General features: G+C 55.2%; 1 protein-coding gene and 1 pseudogene across 1 annotated transcript in view; both read right to left on the bottom strand.

Moving 5' to 3' along the window:
• The window catches only part of LOC133750071 (zinc finger protein 709-like), a 103,083-nt gene that overhangs the window by 15,027 nt on the left and 67,864 nt on the right, over positions 1–20,192 (bottom strand). Inside the window, 1 exon segment of the mRNA XM_062179455.1 lies at positions 2,631–2,636. Within this exon segment, the coding sequence (XP_062035439.1) occupies positions 2,631–2,636 (6 nt within the window).
• Positions 4,201–19,280, bottom strand: LOC133749935 (lysosomal alpha-mannosidase-like; annotated as a pseudogene).

Here is a 20,192-nt window from a genome sequence, read left to right as displayed (position 1 = left end):
TTCATTTAAGATCTCAAGAATGGGGGCCGGCATTGCTGTGTAGTAGGTAAAGCCACCACCTGCAATGCTGGCATCCCATATGGGCACCAGTTCAAGTCTGGCTCCTCCACTTCTGATCCAGATCCTTGCTAATGAGCATGGGAAAAACAGAAGATGGTCCAAGTGCTTGGGCCCCTGAACCCATGTGGGAGACCAGGAAGAAGCTCCTGGCTCCTGGTTCTGGCCTGGCCCAGCCCTGGCCATTGAAGCCATTTGGGGAGTGAATCAGCAGATGGAAAACTGACTCTCTCACTCTCTTTCTCTCTGTAACTCTACCTTTTGAATAAATAAAAAATAAATAAATCTTTTTTTTAAATGTCAGAATAGAGCCCTAGGACAGTAACAAGCACCACCTCAGAGAGGCAACAAGCCATCTTTCAACTCCAACTACACAGGTTTGTGGATGTCTTGCTTCCCAGGATTGTCTCAGCATCATGGATTCCTTGTGTGCTAGACATGAGAAGGCTGGGACTTCCCTTTTAGGGAAGGTTCCTTGAAAGCAACAACTGGGCCTACCACACCTCTTTGCAAGCCCACATCTGCCCTTGGCTTGTAGTCAATGGTCTTCAGGAAGACCACTCAAACAGAAAACACCCAGCATTTGAAGAATCCTTCAAAACCGATCACACTGTGTTTACATTTTGGAAATGAACAGTAAGCCACTTTATTTTACATCTGAATGGAAGAAGCACAAAGATCTATCCCTTTCAGACAATAAAGATGACATTCTTTGTTGGGTCTTAAGCCTGAGACTGTCCCCTGACCAGCAGGGGGCAGTACAAGCACTCCCCGACAAGGCGAACCAGAGAGGTAAGATCCACCGGTCAAGCACACCACAGCAAGCACCCATGAGTTCTGTCGAAGCAGGAACCACTTTATTGAGGAAGTGTACAGGCTTATAAAGCTTACGAAGGACATGCGCAGTAGGAGAGCCAATCTGCAAAAGGGTCACGCAGGCATTGGTGGACCACGCACGGGGCACTTTAAGCGAGGTATAGGGATCACGTACTGTCTATGTGTCCAGAAATAAATCGGACCTACCCCTACAGGTGGTCGGATCTCGAGCGGTTTAACCACAGCGGCTGCAGACACACCCCCCGGATCATCCGCCAGGCGCCATGTTGTTAGGGACTATTTTAGGCAATGCCCAACAACTCTTAATTACTTGCATCATGACAAATAGTTTGGGGAATAATTAATTACATTTTAACACTTCTGTTAAATCTCAAAAGCAAGTACCAGAAGAGACAACAGGGTTACTCACCATCCCAAGTTCTTCAGCCTGAAAAGCAGACGGAATGATATTTTCTGTAATGTCTGTAATTTGCCAACTATCTACCACACATATTCGGGACACATATATATTGGAGACACATATTTTTCTGCAGTCACAATGAAAAGCGACCCCCTCCCAATATCTGAGATTCATATATATTTCAGTCTTCTAAAGGCTAAGCCCCAGAATTCCATTCGAAATCATGGAAAAGAACTAGCTGACGGACATACTATCCATCGCTGGGAAGAAAAAAATGGAATGAATATATGGCATGATATTTAGCTTTTTTTCCCACGAAATCCACCTATTTCTTGATTCTTTGGATATTTACCTTTCAAGCTCTAATGACAAAAACCACTTTCCCTTTCAGGAAAAACAAAGACTAATATACATACACAAACAAATCTTTTCAATGTGTTAAGTGCAGGGAGGGGCAGGATTGAGCTGAAACGGATATGAGTGACACAAGAGTCCAGGTGTTCATACCCTGTGGGACATCCTCCAATCCCCACCCTGCCACGACAACACTGCCATGTCCTCTCTTCCAAGAGACACTGGGTGTGGTGGCCCTAAGAGGAGCTGAAGTCCATTTCTTTTCAGGTTCTCATGACCAACCTCTGGTTTCCCGGGCCTTTGAGATCGTATTTCTCCACGAGTCTGGGAGAACCCATAGTGTAGGAATCATGTATCTTTTCCCCTCCATGCCAACATCTAACCAGCACCGAACAAGCACAGTGTCTCCCAGGAACGGACACCTTGGTTACCAGAAGAAAAGTCTAACGTTCTAAGGGGGTAGGTTTTTACAGTATTTTTTAAGGATCCATTTGTTTGAAAGGCAGTTAGAATCATCCATCCACTAATTCACTCCCTAAACAGACCCACCTGCTGGGGCTAGGTCTTTAGATGACCACTCAAGGTCAGGGCAGCCAGCTGCTTGTCTGAGCTGCCCCATCCTCATCCCTCAGCCTGACCTTGGGACAAACGTACAAGGTGGGGTTCACTACACACCGCGAAGGCAGCCGTGGGCATTGTGGGTCAACCCCACCCCGGGGCCAGAGGGACCTCAATCCAAAGACATCCCGGGAAGATGCCCACAGTTAAAGAAGACAAAGGGAGAGGCACAAACTTTTAGATTCTCAAGCTTACCGGCCTGTGGAGTTTGTCATTAGCAACAAAAACTGGGCTAGGACACAGCAGAAGGGCGGCGTCGCCGAGAGGTCAGTGAGCTGCGCTGGAGCCACTGCCGCCCACCCGGCCCCTGGGGCTCCTCCCGACGCCCCTGCCGGCGGCGGCGTCACCACACAGCCCGCGGGACAGGCGGCTCTGAGGGCCGGACGTGGGGCCCGAACACGACGCCCGCCCGGGGTCCCGCGGGCCGCACTGGAGCCGGCGCTGACTTGCCGAGGCAGGCCCGCGGCCCGGCCCGGCCCACAGGCAACTCCTCAGGGTGTCCAGGGTGAAATCTCGCTGTTTCCAGGGTTTCAGCCCACGTCATTGAGGGCGGCTCCGCGGCGCCACCTCAGGACCCTGGGAAACAGCCTGTGACGCAAGCCTCCCAACCGGAAGAGCCCGCCCACCCCCAGGCCGCCGTAGCGCTCGTCCAGCGTCTGATTGGGTGGTTCTCAAGCCCGCCCTCCTGCCTGATTGGCTAGTGACCCTGAGGCCTGACAGCTTGGGGGAGCGATTCTCCACTTGACCAAGGGGAGGAGAAATATGGCGCTCCTCCAGCGCATGACTGGGCAGTTCTCGAAGTCCTGCCTTCCTGCCCGATTGGCTACTGACCCAGGCACACCCCCTGAGCCCAGACTGATGGAGGAGGCCGTCCTCTTCTTGCCTGTGGAGTGGAAGTGATGATTCCGCGTGTAGTCTCCCCATGGACTGCAGGTAGGCCTGGGATGTCCACTCTCATCCATAAGCCACCGGGGGTCTCGCACAAGGCTGTGCTGACAGCAGATGTCAGATCCTTTTCACCATAAACGTCAGGTTGAGTCTCGGCATCTCCTTCCTTCCTTCTTGACAAATGCCCAGGGCATGCCAGCCTCTGTGCCTCTGCCTCCCCGCAGGCCCACAGCTCCAGCCCAGTCTGTCTGAAACCTCCCACGGGGACCTGCTACGGGTTCTACCTCCCCCACCAGGACCTCACCTCACAACCTCACCCCCCACCATGGCCAGGTCAGGAAGGACGGGGGTTCCCTGAGCCCAGGAGGCTGCTTGAGACAGTCGTGTGTGGAGGGAGAAGCAAAGCAAGAGGTGGGAAGAGAGAGATGGGTGCGGCTGGGGGCTGCAGACAGAGGGTCATGGGTGAGCACTGACCAGCAAGGGACCTCCCTGCAGGAGGCTGAGCTGGGGGGACCAGCACTGTGGCACAGTGGGTTCAGCCACTGTGTCTCAGACCGGCATCTCATATACAGGAGTGAGGGTTCAAGTCCAGGCCAATCCACGTCTGATCTCATTTCCTGCTAATGCAACTGGAAAGGCAAGAGATACTGGCCCAAGGACTTGGGTCCCTGACACCTCTGTGGGAGACCTGGCTGGAGACCTGGGAACTGGGCTTTAGCCATGATCAGCTTGGCTCTTGAGGCCATGTGGAGAGTGAACCAGTGGATGGAAGACACTACTCTCTGTCTATCCCTTTCTCTCTCTCTCTCTCATTACACTTTTCAAATAAATTAATAAATCTTTAAGGAAAAATGAAAGAAAAGAAACCTCAGCTAGGCTTAGGTCACCTTTCTAGACCATGCACTCTATCTCCCTCCAAAAGATACCACAACCGGCCCCTTGGTGACCCGAACCTTCGCAGGCCATTCTAATGGCTTTCAAGGTGGTGGCAGCAGTAGCAACAAGGGCAAAAAGGGGGAGTCTGACTCTTCCCCAGGGCAGAGAGTTCAGGCTTGTAAAGGGGCATCCCTGGGGGTCCAGGCATCCTCTTTCCACTGGACTGAGGCCACAAAGGTGCAGATCTCCATGGGCTGCAGCGTGATGGTGGCCAGGTCCAGAGGGGGCACCATGGGGTTGAGAACAGGGCCTGGGAATGAATGTGGGGATCCACTAATCAGAGTAGTAACCTCCTCAACCACCTTCAAACCCTCTCCTGAGCTGACCACACTGTGCACCTCCAGATGTGTCCCCAGAGCTCACTCCTAGGCCTTCAGGTACTTCCGCCTGAGCCGACATACCAGCCAAATCCTCTCCAATGCCTGGCTGTCACCCTCACACCCTCAAAGCAACCCCAGAACTGGACATCCATGGAGAGCCTGGGATCTTTGTTCCTGGGAATGAATGCTGAACCCCTCGTGACCTACTGCTCATTGGCTGAACCCACTTTGGAGCCTGAAGCCCCAAGCCTGGATCTGCCCAGGGTCCTCAGGTTCTATACTGGATCCTGGCCCACATTCCCATGCCTCATACACCGCGCCCAGCTGCCAAGCCCAGGCAGGAGCCCACCCCTCCCATGCTAGGTGCCCACCAGTGTATGGGGTCCACTTGAGCCTGGAGGCACTGGCCCGGGACTGGTTGGCTGCCAGCGTGGTCCCCTGCAGGCGGGTGATGATGAAGGTGGAGAACAGGTTCTGTGGGAACCTGTTCAGTGGGTGGGACCTGATCAGTGGGGGCCAAGGTGGCTTCCCCACCCCCCACTTCGTCTTTCACTTGCGCCCATTTCCTGTTTCTCTCCCACCTTCTCCTAACCTGCAAATCCAAGCTCATGGGGGAGCTCAAATTGCGGCCTGAGTCCTCCCCGCTGGCAAACTGGTACTCCAAGCGCAGCAGCAGTGTGTCTGGGCCCCTGCGGGGGGACAGCAGCCAGGAGAGCCATAGGGCCCAGCGCGGGTCCTTGCCTCAGTCCCGCATAGACTTGGAAGGAGGACCCTTGGGTGGCTGCAGCTCCCACACCCACTCACCATGAGCTCCAGGGAGCTGTCCCACAGGCTGCTTCCCCCCTGTGAGCAATCCGTCAACACCGTCAGCTGCTTCTTCCCATCCTGGGGGCAGGGGTGAGTATGAGGGTGGGGTGGGGAGCCAGCCCCAGCCCCAGGCACCTGGGAGATGCCACCAGTGAGGAGTGCTCCCCATTCTGTACCCGGGGAGGTGCGGGGTGGGGGAGGGTACCGTGATGTAAATTCGAGTGTTGACTGGATAGTAGTTCCCCGCCACTGGCTCTGTCTGGCTCAAGTTCCAGGTGGGCCGATAATTCCTCCTGGGGTGGGGGGTCATCTGGTCAGGCTGGGACACCGGCTCCCCCACTCTGCTCTCTCCCTTCTTCCTCTCCCTCCCACATAACAGCATCAGCCAGTGCCCCCACCCCTGGGCCCCACACATCACCACTGCCCTGCGGGTGCCCTGCGTTCCCGTCACCTCCTCTTCAGGATCTCCCGGCCATTGCTGTCCGTGTAGAAGTAGCCCTTGGTGTCCAGCGGCGTGTCGAAACGATTGATCACTTCCTTTCCCCACTTGTCACTGTACCCAACAGGACAGGAAGCTCGTGAGCCTCATCTAAACTCACTCTGGGGGGCAGTGTTGGGGGCAGTGGCTAAGACTCCAGTTGGGATGCTGCCACCCCATATCACAGTGCCTGGGCCTGAGTCCCAGCTGTGCTCTTGCTTCCTGCTTTCTGTCAATACAGACCCTGAGAGGCAGGCAGTGACAGTGACAGCCCTGCCACCACACTGCGGGGTGGGGGGGCAGATTGAACTACCAGCTCTGTAGGGCATTTGGGGAGTGAACAGGTGGATGGGCTGAATCAGTCTCTCTGTATGAACCAGTGGATGAGACATCTACGACTCTCTCCATCTCTCTTTGTTGCAGGTAACTAAACTTTACTCTACCCTCACCCCCAGCCCCAGCCCCAGTCCCAGGCCAAGCACTCACCCCACAGGGATGGGCCCCACCGTCCACTCCAGCTCCAGGTGGCGCTGTCCGCGGTACAGGCGAACCACCTGGGAACACCAGGCTGAGAAGTTCTGGTGCACCTCCTGCACCAAGGGCGTCTGAGGACACACAGGGCAGAGGGTGGGGGTCAGCCCAGCCTTGGGCAGAGGGGAGGCGTGCAAATGCCCCCTGCTGGGAACCCTCCAGAAGCTTCCATCAGGGTCCAGCCCTCTAACAGCCCAGGAATCCCACCCATCACCCCACCTGTGTGGATGTGACGCCCCCACTTCCCACTCAGCCCCTGACACAGAAGTCTTGAGTGGGGCCCGTGTGCTCGCTGCCACCACTGCCCCATCTGCTCTCCCTACAGCAGAGTTCTAACAGGGCGTGTGGGTCCTGGTTGTAGGCTCTGCTGATAATGAGACAGTCTGCCCCATGGAACGTCGTCAGCGTGGGGTAAAACATGTTGCTTTCCCCTTTCCTATCCCTGCAGGTTCAATGGCAGGTGTCGTGGCTGAAGGCTGAGCAGCTATGTAGGACCACGGGGAAGCTGTGTGTTGATGAAGGCAATGCAACGAGATAGAAGGGGCCTGGGTGACTGTAGAACCGCCCCTCCTTCCCCGGATGGACCAGCCTGACTTCCTGTTGGACAGCAATGATCTTCTGTCTTGACTTGGGCACAGTTGACTTGGTAATCTGTTACAACGGGCAAAGCTGTCTGCTAACCCAGTGACCTGAGCAGGAAGAGGAGCACTTCAAGAACAACAACGTCACACATCAGGCTCCTGAGCGAGCACCAACGTGCATCTCGCCATCGTCTTTTGTTCTCCCGCACTAAGAGGAGACATCAGTGAGAAGCCTAGGAAAACGCCCACCCCAGTAGACCCCTACCCTACAGGAGACTCAAGTCTCCAGCCTCCATGTCAACTGCTCTTTGCATAGAACTTGGTGCCCTCTGCAGGTAGCTAGAGTTGGCTCTCCCCACTCATGGGCTGTGTGGGAACACCCCAGCCAGGGTTCCTAATGCTAAGTGTCATCCTGACACCCACAGCAGGCACAAACGCCTTCCTATGTGTTTCCCCAGGACACAGAGCAGCCCGGAACATCAGCCCTTGGGGAGCCCCCAGTATTCCCCTTAGATCTTAGCCCTCTTACCTGAAGGAGGTGGGAAGCCTCTCCTCTTTGCACCTCCCACCTGGTAGACCAGGCACTCTCCCAGCTCCCACACCCCCCCACCTCCCGTTCTCACTCCCCCCTCATAATTCCTGGCCCCATACCTTCAGCAAGAGGATCTGAGCTGAGCTGTTCACAGGCAGCTGCATTCCATGAGGACTAAGGATGTAGGCTTCAGAGAGCTGATAGTCTTGTATGTGAGGTGTACTGGCGTTATACCTGCCGTCAGGGCAGCCGAGAGTCAGGAAAGGGGCGCCAGCTTTCTGCACTCCCTCTCTGGCCTCCTGAGCCCCCTCACCAGAAAAATGACTGGCTCACGGGCAGCACGAGTTGCTTCTCCAGGTCCTCAATCTGCATCAAGAAACCCGTCTTGGGGTTGAATGTAGCCTGGTTGTACTGGGCGGAAAATAGTGGCCCCATGTGAATGACCATGGCTTCAGCCAATGGCAGCTTCGTTCTTCCCGGAGCTCAGCACAACACCCTACAGTCTCCCCTCACCCCTCACTCTCTCCCTGCTCGCACTTGATCCCATTGGAGACTCCTACCAGCTCTACCTCGTCACCCCCATGGCTCTGCAGCACTCACATGGTTAACCCCATCCAGGTCCCACACTTTGATGTTCATGTCCCACACTCTGTCCCCTACAACAGCTGAGGGCACCGGGGACATCCCAATTTGTCTGCTTCAGACCAAAGCCGATGCATGCAGCTGACACGGGGACCATGGTGCCAGCTCCCACAGAAATATTTTCATTTCTGTCAGAACCAAAAGAAAACCTCAAGACAACACTAACAAATGTATTCAAGGAAGCTTTCTTGGGTAGCATTTATCTTTATGCCACACTGTCATAAAGTAATATTTCTAACTTTTGTATGGAAATGGGGTCCCATAATCCTTTGTCTTTCAAATCTCATGATGCTGTTCGTGCAGCCGTGTCCTGCCCCTGGCTCCTTCACAGTAAAAGCCATGCTCATCCAGATCCTCCCAGCCTGGCCTGGTCCCTGCTCACTGTGGGTCAACCACAGCAGGACCCCTCTGCTTCCTTGAATAACGAGAGGGTCTCTTTGCCTGTCTGGATTCCTCTGCTCTCAAACAGCCAAATGGCCCCCTCTCTCGGGTCCCACTTAACCTCCCAGCTTCTCAGGAAGGCATTCCAGGCCACGCCCTCCCCCTAAAATTGCCAACCTCCTGGGCACACACCTGCCTAGCATGTCACAGTGATGGCTGATAGCGTTGGGCTCCTGCCAACCACATGGAAGAACGGGATTGAGTTCCGGATCCCAGCTTCAGTCTGGCTCCAGGCAGTATGGGTATTTGGAAGAGTGAATTAGGAGATGGAATCTCTATCTTTCTCTCTCTCCCTCCTTCCCTTCCTCTCTCTCCTATTCCTCTCAAACACCTGAATATGTTCACTTTTTAAGAACATTTATTTATTTTATTATTTGAAAGGCAGAGTTAGAGAGACAGAGGCAGAGAGAGAGAGAGAGAGAGAGAGAGAGAGAGAGAGAGAGAGAGAAAGGTCTTCCAACCACTGGTTCACTCCCCACAATAGACAAATCCCTTATAATGGCTGGAGGTATGCCGATATGAAGCCAATAGCCAGGAGCTTCTTCTGGGCCTCCCATGTGGGGGCAGGGGACCAAGGACTTGGGCCATCTTCTACTGCTTTCCCAGGCCACAGCAGAGACCTGGATCGGAAGTGGAGCAGCCGGGATGAGAACTGGCGCCCTTATGGGACTCCAGCACTGCAGGTAGCAGCTGTGCCAGCTAGGCCACAATGCTGGCTCCTGAATATGTTAATTTTAAAACACACATATGTGGGAGCAGCCCTGTGGTACAGTAGATAAAGCCATCATCTGTGGCACTGGCATCACACATGGGGGCCAGTTTAATTCCTGGCTTACTTACGTATTTACTTACTTAATATTTATTTATGAGAGTTACAGACAGTGAAAGGAAGAGACAGAGAGAGGTCTTGCATCTGCTAGTTCACTCCCCAGATGGCCACAATAGTCGGAGCTGTGCCAATCTGAAGCCAGGAGCCAGGAGTTTCTTCTGGGTCTCCCATGCAGGTGCAGGGACCCAAGGACATGGGCCATCTTCTACTGCTTTTCCAAGCCATAGCAGAGACCTGGATCGGAAGTGGAGCAGCCAGGATGCGAACTGGAGCCCCTATGGGATGCTGGCACAGCAGGTAGAGGATTAACCTACTGCGCTCCTGGCTGCTCCACTTCTAATCCATCTCCATGCTAATGTGTCTGGGAAAGGAGTGGAAGATGGCTCAAGTCCTTGGGCCCCCAAGCCCAGCTGGGAGAATAGGAAGAAGCTCCTGGATCCTGGGTTCAAATTGGCCCAGATCCAGCCATTGCAGCCATCTGGGGAGTGACCCAGCAGATGTAATCTCTGCCTCTCTCTGTCATCCACTGTCTCTCTCTCTAACTCTGCCTTCGAAATAAATAAATAAATATTAAAACACACACTTTTGGCCGGCGCCGTGGCTTAACAGGCTAATCCTCCGCCTTGCGGTGCCGGCACACTAGGTTCTAGTCCCGGTTGGGGCGCCGGATTCTATCCCGGTTGCCCCTCTTCCAGGCCAGCTCTCTGCTATGGCCCGGGAGTGCAGTGGAGGATGGCCCAAGTCCTTGGGCCCTGCACCCCATGGGAGACCAGGAGAAGCACCTGGCTCCTGGCTTCAGATCAGCGAGATGCGCTGGCTGCAGCGGCCATTGGAGGGTGAACCAACGGCAAAGGAAGACCTTTCTCTCTGTCTCTCTCTCACTATCCATTCTGCCTGTCAAAATAAATAAATAAATAAATAAATAAATAAATAAATATTTTTAAAAACCACTTTTTTTTTTGAAATATCTGTCATGTGTCACACAATGTCACACAGCATCCTCCCAGGACACCTAGGAGAGGACACTGAGGCTCACATGAAGGTCGTTCACTCAAGGTCACACATCAGGGCAGTGAGGTGATGGCAGACCACAAACCCAGGCACCACCAACCCAGAGCCAGCACAGCTCAGGGCAAAGTATCTAAATGGAGACTCGCTTTGATGATGACACCCGGCCTGGGCTTCTGGGGGATGCGCCCGCGGAAGTGGCCCTGGTGTTTCTGCTGAGACACCTGTGCTACCGAGTAGATGCTGAAGCCCAAGGCCGGCACCGAGGCGGAGAACAGCAGCTCTGGGCTGGGCTTCTGGCCCTCTGGTTGGGGCAGCAGCAGCACCTCGGGGAAGGGAGGGGGGAGCTGAGCCAAGAGGCCGTGGGTGCGCACAGAAAGCATCACACTCAGTACAGCAGGCAGCAAACTCAAGGAGGGGAGGGAGCCCTGGGGAGGGAGGAGAGAGACGGGGGAGGCAATGGAGGGAGGGAGGACTGCAGGGGAGGAGGAGGCTCAAGGGAGGAGGCCGTCTGGGAGGCAGGGGCTCTCCAGAAACACGGAGGAAATGTCCTGGGGGATTAAAGGGGGCAACTCGGGTGGGAGAGATGCTCTGAGGGGGGCTGATGCTAAGGGCCAGGGCGGGCAGAGATCTGCAGGGACAGGAGGTGACCACGAGGGGGAGGGGCGTGCCCATGGGTGTCCACGGGTGACAGTCCCTGAAGGGGCTCACATCGCTGGGCACAGCGTGGCCACTGGGGTCCTTCACGAGGAAAGCGCCTGCACTGACCGGCAGCCGCACCATGCGGCCCACCTTCCTGGCCAGGGGGTTGTAAATGGTGACCTGGAACTGGGGGAGGGGGACAGGCAGGGCGGGGTCACAGCACGCATTCTCTAAACCTTGGGTGGCGACATCCCTGGTGACCCCGGTGTGGTCGCCAACCTCCACCTTGGTCTCTGTCCTGCCCTGGCATAGCAGATCCTCAGGAAATCTCACCCAGAAGGGCCGAAGATATAAATTACCTAACCTCCCCTGCAAGAGCCATCAGCGGCAGCCCTGCCTCCTCCTCGCCCTGCCCCACCACCTGAGGGGTCACCTCCCCCTGGGGCCCCGCCCAAGGCACCTGCCTCCCGCCCCGCCCCCACCCCGCTCACGCGCGCCGACGTCTGGCTGAGCGGGCAGACGCTGATGTTGAGCTCCGGGCAGATGGAGAAAGCCTCCTGGGAGCCGCTGAGCCGCGCCAGGGCGTTGCTCAGGAGAACCTGGGGAGCAGCGCCACGGGGCGGCCTCGCTCTAAACGCACACCCGGGTCTCCTTCCACTCTGGGAGCACAGCACCCCCCTATTGCGTTCCCGGCCCTGTCTCCCAGGTGGTGACACCCGCCCCACCTTTCTATGTTAATTTGTTTGTTCTATGTTAATTTTCTATGTTAATTTGCAGACGCACTTGCCCACCCCTTTATCTCATTGCATTCACTCCCAGCCCCAGGAGAGCTCACTGCCCATCCTCATTGCGCCCATGCCCTAGCCTTCGCCCTGTTCCCGCCTCTCCCCGAACCCTCCAGTCCAAGACCCCACCCTTTCATGTCCCCACCCCCTCCTCTCCAAGGCCCCACCCCGCCACCTCGCCGGGCCTCCAGCCCGCAGCCTGCTGACGCGCAGTCTTCTACCACGTGCTGGCTGGAGGTGCCACTGACCGCTTGGTGGTTCTGAAGCACCGCCATGGCCTTCTCTGCCGACCCCAAGAAGACAAAAAGGCCCCATATGGGAGGAAGTCTTAAAGAGGTTAATAAGGGGCTTGAGGGGCCGCCAAGGGCTGGATCCCACCTGCAGCCCCTCTCCCGTCCCCATCCCCGCGCCGGCCGACCCCTACCTAGGAGAGCGCTGTCTCCCAACCCATAGGGCCCCACGTTGGCCGCCGGGCCCGCCAGCGCCTCCAGCTGCTTGCACACCTGGGGAGCAGTGCACAAGTTCAGGCTCCTGGTCTAAGGGGCCTCCTGGCTGCCCCCTCCCGCCAGCGCCGCCCACCTGCAGGAAGTTGTAGCTGACGCGCTCATAGCGCTTGAGGGACGGCCGGCTGGAGAAGTAGCCGGTCCAGAACTGGTGGGAGCCATCAGCGTACAGGAAGAAGTAGTCCTCCTTCACTGACCTGCGCGGGCGCAGAGGGTGGGGTCACAAAGCGCGGGGCACGCCAACCCCCCAGCCCCCGGGACCACCAAATACCAGGTGAGGTTGGCCTTGTTCAGCTCCCAGAGGTAACAGGCTGGGGTGGAGTAGAGCACGTGGACGCGGCTCCCGTTTGCCTGCTGCTGGGGGGAGGGGAGTGGGTGAGCCCTCGGGGACAGTGCTGCGTCCCTGGGACCCACAGCTGCGCACATCCGGCCTCCCACTCCGCGCCCACAGGCGCGCAACTGGTCGGCTCCGGTACTGAATCAATGGTGCACCTTCTGGGTGCACCATTGCTCAGGTGTGGAAATGATTTTGGTCAAATCCAAACATTAGCATCCTTGGCAGGATTCTTGGACGATGCAAGAATTTTATTAAACCTTTTCAATAATTCAAATTTTACTATGAGAATTGTTCATGGGAGAACAAAAGGTGACCTTATGAGGCAGGAATATCATTTTCAGCCTTGTCAAGTTGTTTCTAAAAGCCAGTTTGCGCACCCTTAACTTAGGGAGGCAAGGGAACAAGAAGGTGATATGCATGAGGAACAAAGATGTTCTGCAGTGCTGTGTCCCCAGGGTACACAGTAGGCGCTCAACAAACATTTCAGTGAACCAAGAGCTGTGCATCCAGATGTCTACACACATTCGTCCATACATGGCTACAGTTGGCCTTCACTATCCATAGGGGATTGGTTTCTGGTTGCCCACAAGATACAGAAAGCCACAGATCACAAGTCTCTTATGTCTACTGCATAGTATTTACATAGAGCCTATGCAATCCTTCCATACATACATTATGTTTCCTTAAAAGATGTATGTATGGTGGGGGGAGAGAGAGAGAGGAGAGAAATGTCCATTTGCTGGTTCACTCCCCAAGTGGCCACAGTGGCTGGGGCTGGCACAGGCTGAAGTCAGGATCCTGGAACTTATCCACCCATGGAAAGCACCCATGGCTGCATTAGCAAGGAGTTGGAAAGGAATTGCAGCAGCCAGGACTCCTTCAAGGGATCATATGGGGCAGCTTAACCTGTTGTGCTACAATGGTGGCCTCTTCCTTTATACTTTAAATCATCTCTAGATGATGTAGAATAATAAGTGTGATGCAGGTGTTCAAAGTAACTGATAGAAAGTATTGTTTAGGGGGACATTACAAGAGGAAATGTCTAAGACAGTCATTCTAGACAACAGTGAAGACGAGAATAGTGACCTCTACATCCCATGTCAGTGCCATGGTTCAAATCCCATCCACGTTCCCAATTCCAGCTTCTTGCTAAAGCACACCCTGGGAATGTGCTACTGGGAGGTAGCAGGTGATGGCGCACGTGGTTGGGTCCTTGGGAGACCTGGATCGACTTTCCAGCTCCTGGCTTCACCCTGGTTCAGGGTAGGGCACTGCAGGCATTTTGGGAGTGAGCCAGCAGATGGGAGAGGCCTCTGTCTCTCTACCTTTCATACAAATTAAATAAGATGGCAAATAGGAAATAAATTTTCAAAAATAAATGTTTAACAAGGAAAAGATTGGTACATGTTCAACACAGACACAATATGTTCTTTAAGATTGATGTATGACATTGAAAGACATGGTGCCAAAGACAGCAAGCAACCAACAGGTCTTCCATCCACTGGTCCACTCCCAAAATGGTCACAGCGACTTGGCTGGAGCAGGGCAAACCCAGGAGCCCGGATCTGTCTGGGTCTCCCATGTGTGTGACAGAGGGTCAAGCACGTGGGCCATCTTTTACTGCTTTCTCAGGCACATTATCAGGCAACCAGATCAGAAGTGCAGCACCCAGGACTCAAACCTGGGCTCTGATGTGTGATGCCAGCTGTGGAGGTGGGAGCTAGCCCACAGCGTCACAACACCAGCCCTGTGATTTTTTTTTAATACCTTGACACACACTTGATTGATTCCTTGGAAGTGTGTGGACTCCCCTGATGCCACAGGCCAACGGTACAGTCACACACACTCACACTGTGTTCATCGCCAATCACTCTGTTCTTTGATACACTCAGGAGTGCACACACAATTCAGAAACAGAGAGGCCGCCCCAGCCCTCATGGAATTCACAGCCCAGGAGAGGGGAGGAAACTCAGACCCTGAGTGCTTCAGAACATTCGGCAGGTCCTGCATTGTGCTGAACCAGGCGAGCTGCCACCCACCACTACGGGACATCCCACACTGGAGTGCCTTCTTAAAGTCCCCACCACTCCACACGTGTGACCCAGACTCCTGCGGATGCTCCTGGGAGGCAGCAGATGGTGTCCCAAGTGCCTGGGTTCCTGCCACCCATAGGGGGAGACTCAGATTGAGTTCCCAGCCCCCAGCATCAACCTGGGCCAGCATTGTAGATGTTTGCGGGGGGTAAAATAGTATTTGAAAGATTGCTCCGTGTCTACATATCCCCCTGCCTTTCCAATTAAAAGAAAAAAATATAAACATGTCAAGTAAAACTAGAAGGGGGTGTACAGAATGAAAAAGATGTGATTACAGAATTGGGCTCTGAGAGGCGCTACATGGCTGGTTTTGAAGACAAAGGAAGGGGTCATGGCCAAGGAACGCAAGCAGTGTCCAGGAGCTTGAAAAGACAAAGATGCAGGTTCTCTCCCAAAGCCTCTGGAAGGCGCCCAGCCTTTTCCACACCTCCGTGCCAGCCCAGTGTAATCTGTGCTCAACTGCTGACCTACAGAACTGGGGGACCATGGCCTTCTGCTGTTTGAGCTTCTCAGTTTGTGGGCATTTGCTACTAAGACAGCACCTGGGCCGGCGCCGCGGCTCAATAGGCTAATCCTCCACCTAGCGGCAACGGCACACGGGGTTCTAGTCCCGGTCGGGGCGCTGGATTCTGTTCCGGTTGCCCCCTCTTCCAGGCCAGCTCTCTGCTGTGGCCCGGGAGTGCAGTGGAGGATGGCCCAAGTGCTTGGGCCCTGCACCTGCATGGGAGACCAGGAGAAGCACCTGGCTCCTGCCTTCGGATCAGCGCGGTGCCGGCCACAGTGAGCCGGCTACAGCGGCCATTGGAGGGTGAATCAATGGCAAAGGAAGACCTTTCTCTCTGTCTCTCTCTCTCACTGTCCACTCTGCCTGTAAAAAAAAAAAAGACAGCACCTGTAGCTGTGCCAATGACCCAGGTCCCTGCATCCAAGTTCACACAGGGACAGGAGCACCATAGGCTGGGGACACTGATCTGTGCGTTGACCAGCTGGATGAGCCTGTTGAGGTTCTTGAACCACATGTCTGCATTCTCATAATGGAAGTCACCACCATGGTCATCACGGTGTGGTTGGTGCAGTAGGACCGGTGCTGCAGGGCAAAGGCTGTTCTCAGGTCCCCTTGTCCTGGCCACCGCTGTGTCTATTTATGTCATTGTGTACAACAAGGATGCTTCAATATTTCATGGTAAATTCAACTGAAAAGTAAATTATTTTGGTGCCATATATACAGAAATCATAATACATATTTTCATGAGCTTTTTTGAAGACCCCTCATGTGTGGTCAGGAATATCAATGTGGGGCGGGCACTTGATGCAGCAGTTCAGAGACCCCGTTGTGATGACAAATCCCATATTGGAGTGTCTGGGATCAGATTTCAGCTCTGCTCCTGAGTCCAGGTATCTGGTGTATACATCCCAGGAGGCAGGAGTTGATGGTGCAGGTACTTAGAAGCCTTTCACCTACAAAGCAGATAGGGATGCAATTCTGCACTCCTTTCTTCAGCCTGGCCTGATCTAGCTGTTTCAAGCATTTGGGGAGGACACCAACAAATGGAAGATCGATTGATCTCTCTCTCTTCTCTCTCCTTCTCTCCCTCCTGTCTCTATCTCTCAAGCATTCAGCCTCACAATAACCAAATAAAAAGTATGTAAATCATTTTTCAAGAATGCTTTCAATGAAAGCTAAATTGATTTTGACTCTAAAAAATTTAAATCCATACATTGTTTTTTCAATATGCATCTCTAGGAACCTATAGAGGACCCCTTGTGGTGCATGATGGCACACAGACACACGAAGAGCCACAGGCTGGTGAGCAGTTCTCCTGGGAGCACCACATGGATGAGGACACTGGTTCCCATGCTACATGGTCCCTGCACGGGTCAATGAGGAATGCATGCAAATCTACTGTGGGACATGGAGACCGTGACTGGAACAGTACATTCCCCCAAGGGCCATGAGAAGGTGTTAGGCATTGTGTGGGCTGTGGGAGAGGCTGTGTGCCATGTGCACCTCAGTCCCACAGGCTATGAACACCCAGTTACCTGGGTGGCAGCCAAGTTGAGGAAGTAATCAACCAGTTCCTTGGAGTTGTGCTCAGGGCTGCTGGGGTCGTCCACCATGGGCTTGTCACCACATAGCCTGTCCCAGCACAGATACCTTGGGGGGTCATAAACATTGGGGAGCACACCTGTGGGCCACATCAGTCTCAAGAGCATAGCCCAGCTCCCCAGACATGCCCTAGGATCAAAGCTGGCCATACCTCCCCCAGGGAGGGCTTCAGAATTTGTAGGGTCCAAAGCAAAAGGAAAATTCTGGGCTCTTGTTCACAAACATTAAGAATTTGAAGACGCAGACAGCAGAGCACTAAATCAAGACCAAGGAGGCCTGTGGAGCTTGGGGCCAATAAGTCTAAGGCCGGTGTGATCGTGGGGCCCTGGGTGACTGATCAGGTCACCCCACAGCCTCACCAGTGAAGAGGTCAGCGGTCGGGGGGCTGCAGGCTGGCAGTGGCCCGCCACACCAGCTCCAACTCCCGCTTTGTCTTCCGCAGCTCTTTGTCTTAGTAATCCACACGTACCAAGAAGACGCCATCAAAGCCCATCTAGGGGTGTTGTAGGATGGGCCCTGGGAATTAGTACCCAGTCCTCCACTATCAAGCTCCCTTTGGCTTGGGAGAGGTAGGCAGGACATAGGTAGTAATCAAGTTTCTTTAAAAGCTTTGGGAAGAGTCACAGCACACCACGTGACCTTGGGGAGGAGATGGGCCAAATTCAGAATCCATCTCTGCCTGCCCAGAAATGTCAAGGTCAAGAGGAAACTGACCCATGTGTAATCTGAGGGTGTTTGTGCCAGAAACAACCAATGGAGGTGGGTTTAAAGCACCCTAGGACTCCACCTGCCACTCAGCTTGGGAAGGAGCCAGGATCCTAGCATGTGGGGTGGGGCCAGAGCACGGAGAGGAGAAAGGAGAGAGAGCAGAGTCAATAAAAAGGGGTTCACTCTTGGAGCCAGACCTGGCAGGGCTCACAATTGGCCAAGGGCTGGGTCAGTGGCGAGGGAGGAGTCAGAGCGAGTGAAAGGGGGCATCCAGAGAGGACCACACAGCACCTGTGCAAAGAGCGAAGCCTGTTCCCGAGAGTGCCCAAAGGGGTCGATGTGCCAGGCCACACGGGGGCGCCCGTCGTCGCCGAACGTGTCCTGCAGGAAGCGCAGCCCCAGCGTCATCTGGTCCACGATGGCGCCATAGTGGGTGGCCGCCTCGTCGTTCATCACCCAGCCACCGTTGGCAAACTCCAGGCGCCCTGCGCGGGAGGGGCTAGGTCAGGGTCCAGGGAGAGTGGTGCTGGGATGAGAGGAGAGCGTTCACTCCCCGTCTCAGAAGCCAGGGTTACAGGAGGAAGCTGAGCTGGGCTTCCATTTCCCCGTCCTTGGGGCAGGCTCACCCTGGCGCACCAGCTCCCGCACGGCTTGCTGTGTTTCGTTCGTCTGCTGGTGCCACCAACGGGAGAAGGCCATCTCCACGTACACGAACCTGCGGCTGGGCTCTGCCCGCAGGGCAGAAATGACCGAGTCCAGGATGTTCTTCACGGCCCCGTGGTGGAGCTCATTCTGAGCTGTGGACACAGGGTCGGGCACTCAGGGACCAGGAGAGCCAGGGGGACCCTCCTCCACACAAGAGCCCAGGCCAGGCATTGTCCCTACCCTGCTGTCCAGGGCTCAGAAGGGGTTTGAGGCCCAGCATGGGTGTCTGGGGCCACATCCACCGAGTACTTACCCCCATAGTAGTACTGGTCCACTGTCTTGATCCAGCCCACGTCATTTGTGTGTGGGCCAGCAGGTGAACGTTCAGCATGTCTGGCTGAACCGTGGGGCATGTCTACGCAGGGACCCAACACACACACACCCGTGTCAGTACCCCCAGAGCAAAGAGGCGAGTGGGGAAGGGCCCGGCTCAAGGGACAGCATGATGGACACTGGGGTGTGGTGGGGAGGCCCCGACCTGATCCTGACTGTGTCCAGAGGAGGCCAGGCCCTCCCAGGCAGGACACACCCATCGTGGCACTCACATGCACAGCTCCCACCCCGCACAGCCCCCCAGCGCAGCTCTCCCTCTCACCCGGGAAAATCATCAGAGCCCTGGCTGAGGTGCGTTCCTCCCCGCACACAGCTGACCTGCAGGCGTCCTGGGGCACACAGAGGGCAGTGACCTGGGCACAGTAAGTGGAGGAGCCAGGGTGGACTTCAGGGAGGTGGCATCCACAGCCCCGGTTCTCTCTGAGCGCCCTCCTCCCCCACATACACACCGGATCTCCCATTCCCATACAGTCCTCCAATCACAGGCTAGGACATACAAAGGCCAGCAGTTTGTAGACACAGGGGGGACAGTGACCACCCCACCGCTTCAGGAATGCCAGCCTGCACTCGGACTTCACTGTGGAGTCAGCAGCCATTAGGAGCGTCCACACCCACGGCCCCTCCTCTCCCTGGTTGGCTTTGGATTCATCCCAGGGATTCGCTCACCTGGTATCCTGCAGCGTGTGCTGTGCGCTGCCATGAACAGCAGAAAGAGCAAAGACAGAGGCGGGAGTGGTGTCCACCAGGCTCGCCCCACGTCCCCGCAGCCCCCAGCGCGGATTCCCGAAGCCTCTGCGATGGCAGTCATGACTCCAGTGCTCTGACCCTGCCACAGCCACCACTGGGACTGCAGGAGGGTTCCTGGGTCCCACCAGGGCTAGACGTCACCCAGCCCCCAGAACCGGACCTGGCCAATCGGCGCTGGAGGGGGCGGGGTTCAAGCTTGGCCAGCGGTCACAAGGAGTGTGGCTGTAGTGCTATGTCAGCCTGGCTTCCTTGAACGCAATGGACCATGGTCCTGGGGTGGCCCAGGGGCGCCTTCAGCCTCTCGCCACCCCTGTGGGGGCCTGGGAACAACTCTATACCCTTGAGAGTAGAGGTCTCAGCTTTCCCTGAGGATGCCAGATGTTCTAAGTGGGTATGCTGGATCCTAGCGGGTCTCATCGACCATCAGGGAGGGACTTCGGAGGGACCGAGCTGGGCTCAGAGCAGGGTCGATCAAGCCACTGGGACAACAAAGTGTCCTGGTGGCTTCCAGCTCCCACCAGTCCAGCCAGGTCCTCATATTTCTACTAAGAAAACCAAAGCCCAGACTCCTGAGTGGTTGAAAATCAGTATCTCTCTCCCTCCAACCCTCTCTCATCTTACAAATAAATAAATTTAAGTAAATAACTTAAAAACATGTTTTAGAGGGATATTTCTGTGGACAGGGTCCCAGGCTGAGCGGAGACTGGGCTGACACTGTCCTCCTTGGCTTCCGTGTCTGACCCAGGCCAGACCCTGGGAAACCTCAGGATGCCTTCCCACACTAGGACCCTCTGGGAGTCTCCGTGTCCAGCTCCAGTCAATGCTTCCTTTGCAAGGGTCCTGAATACATTCCCAGGAGTCACCAGCAGGTGGAGCCAATCCCAGGACTCATGCAGAGCCTTAACCAGGCCCCAGTAGCCACTCTGAGTCTCTGACTAGCCAGAGCCTGTCACAGGGAGGCCTCAAAGGCACT

Source organism: Lepus europaeus, chromosome 20 (genome assembly GCF_033115175.1).
Source record: "Lepus europaeus isolate LE1 chromosome 20, mLepTim1.pri, whole genome shotgun sequence".
Lineage (NCBI taxonomy): Eukaryota > Metazoa > Chordata > Mammalia > Lagomorpha > Leporidae > Lepus > Lepus europaeus.
The sequence above is the reverse complement of the archived record's forward strand: the minus strand, read 5'-3'. Positions and strand labels throughout refer to the sequence as shown.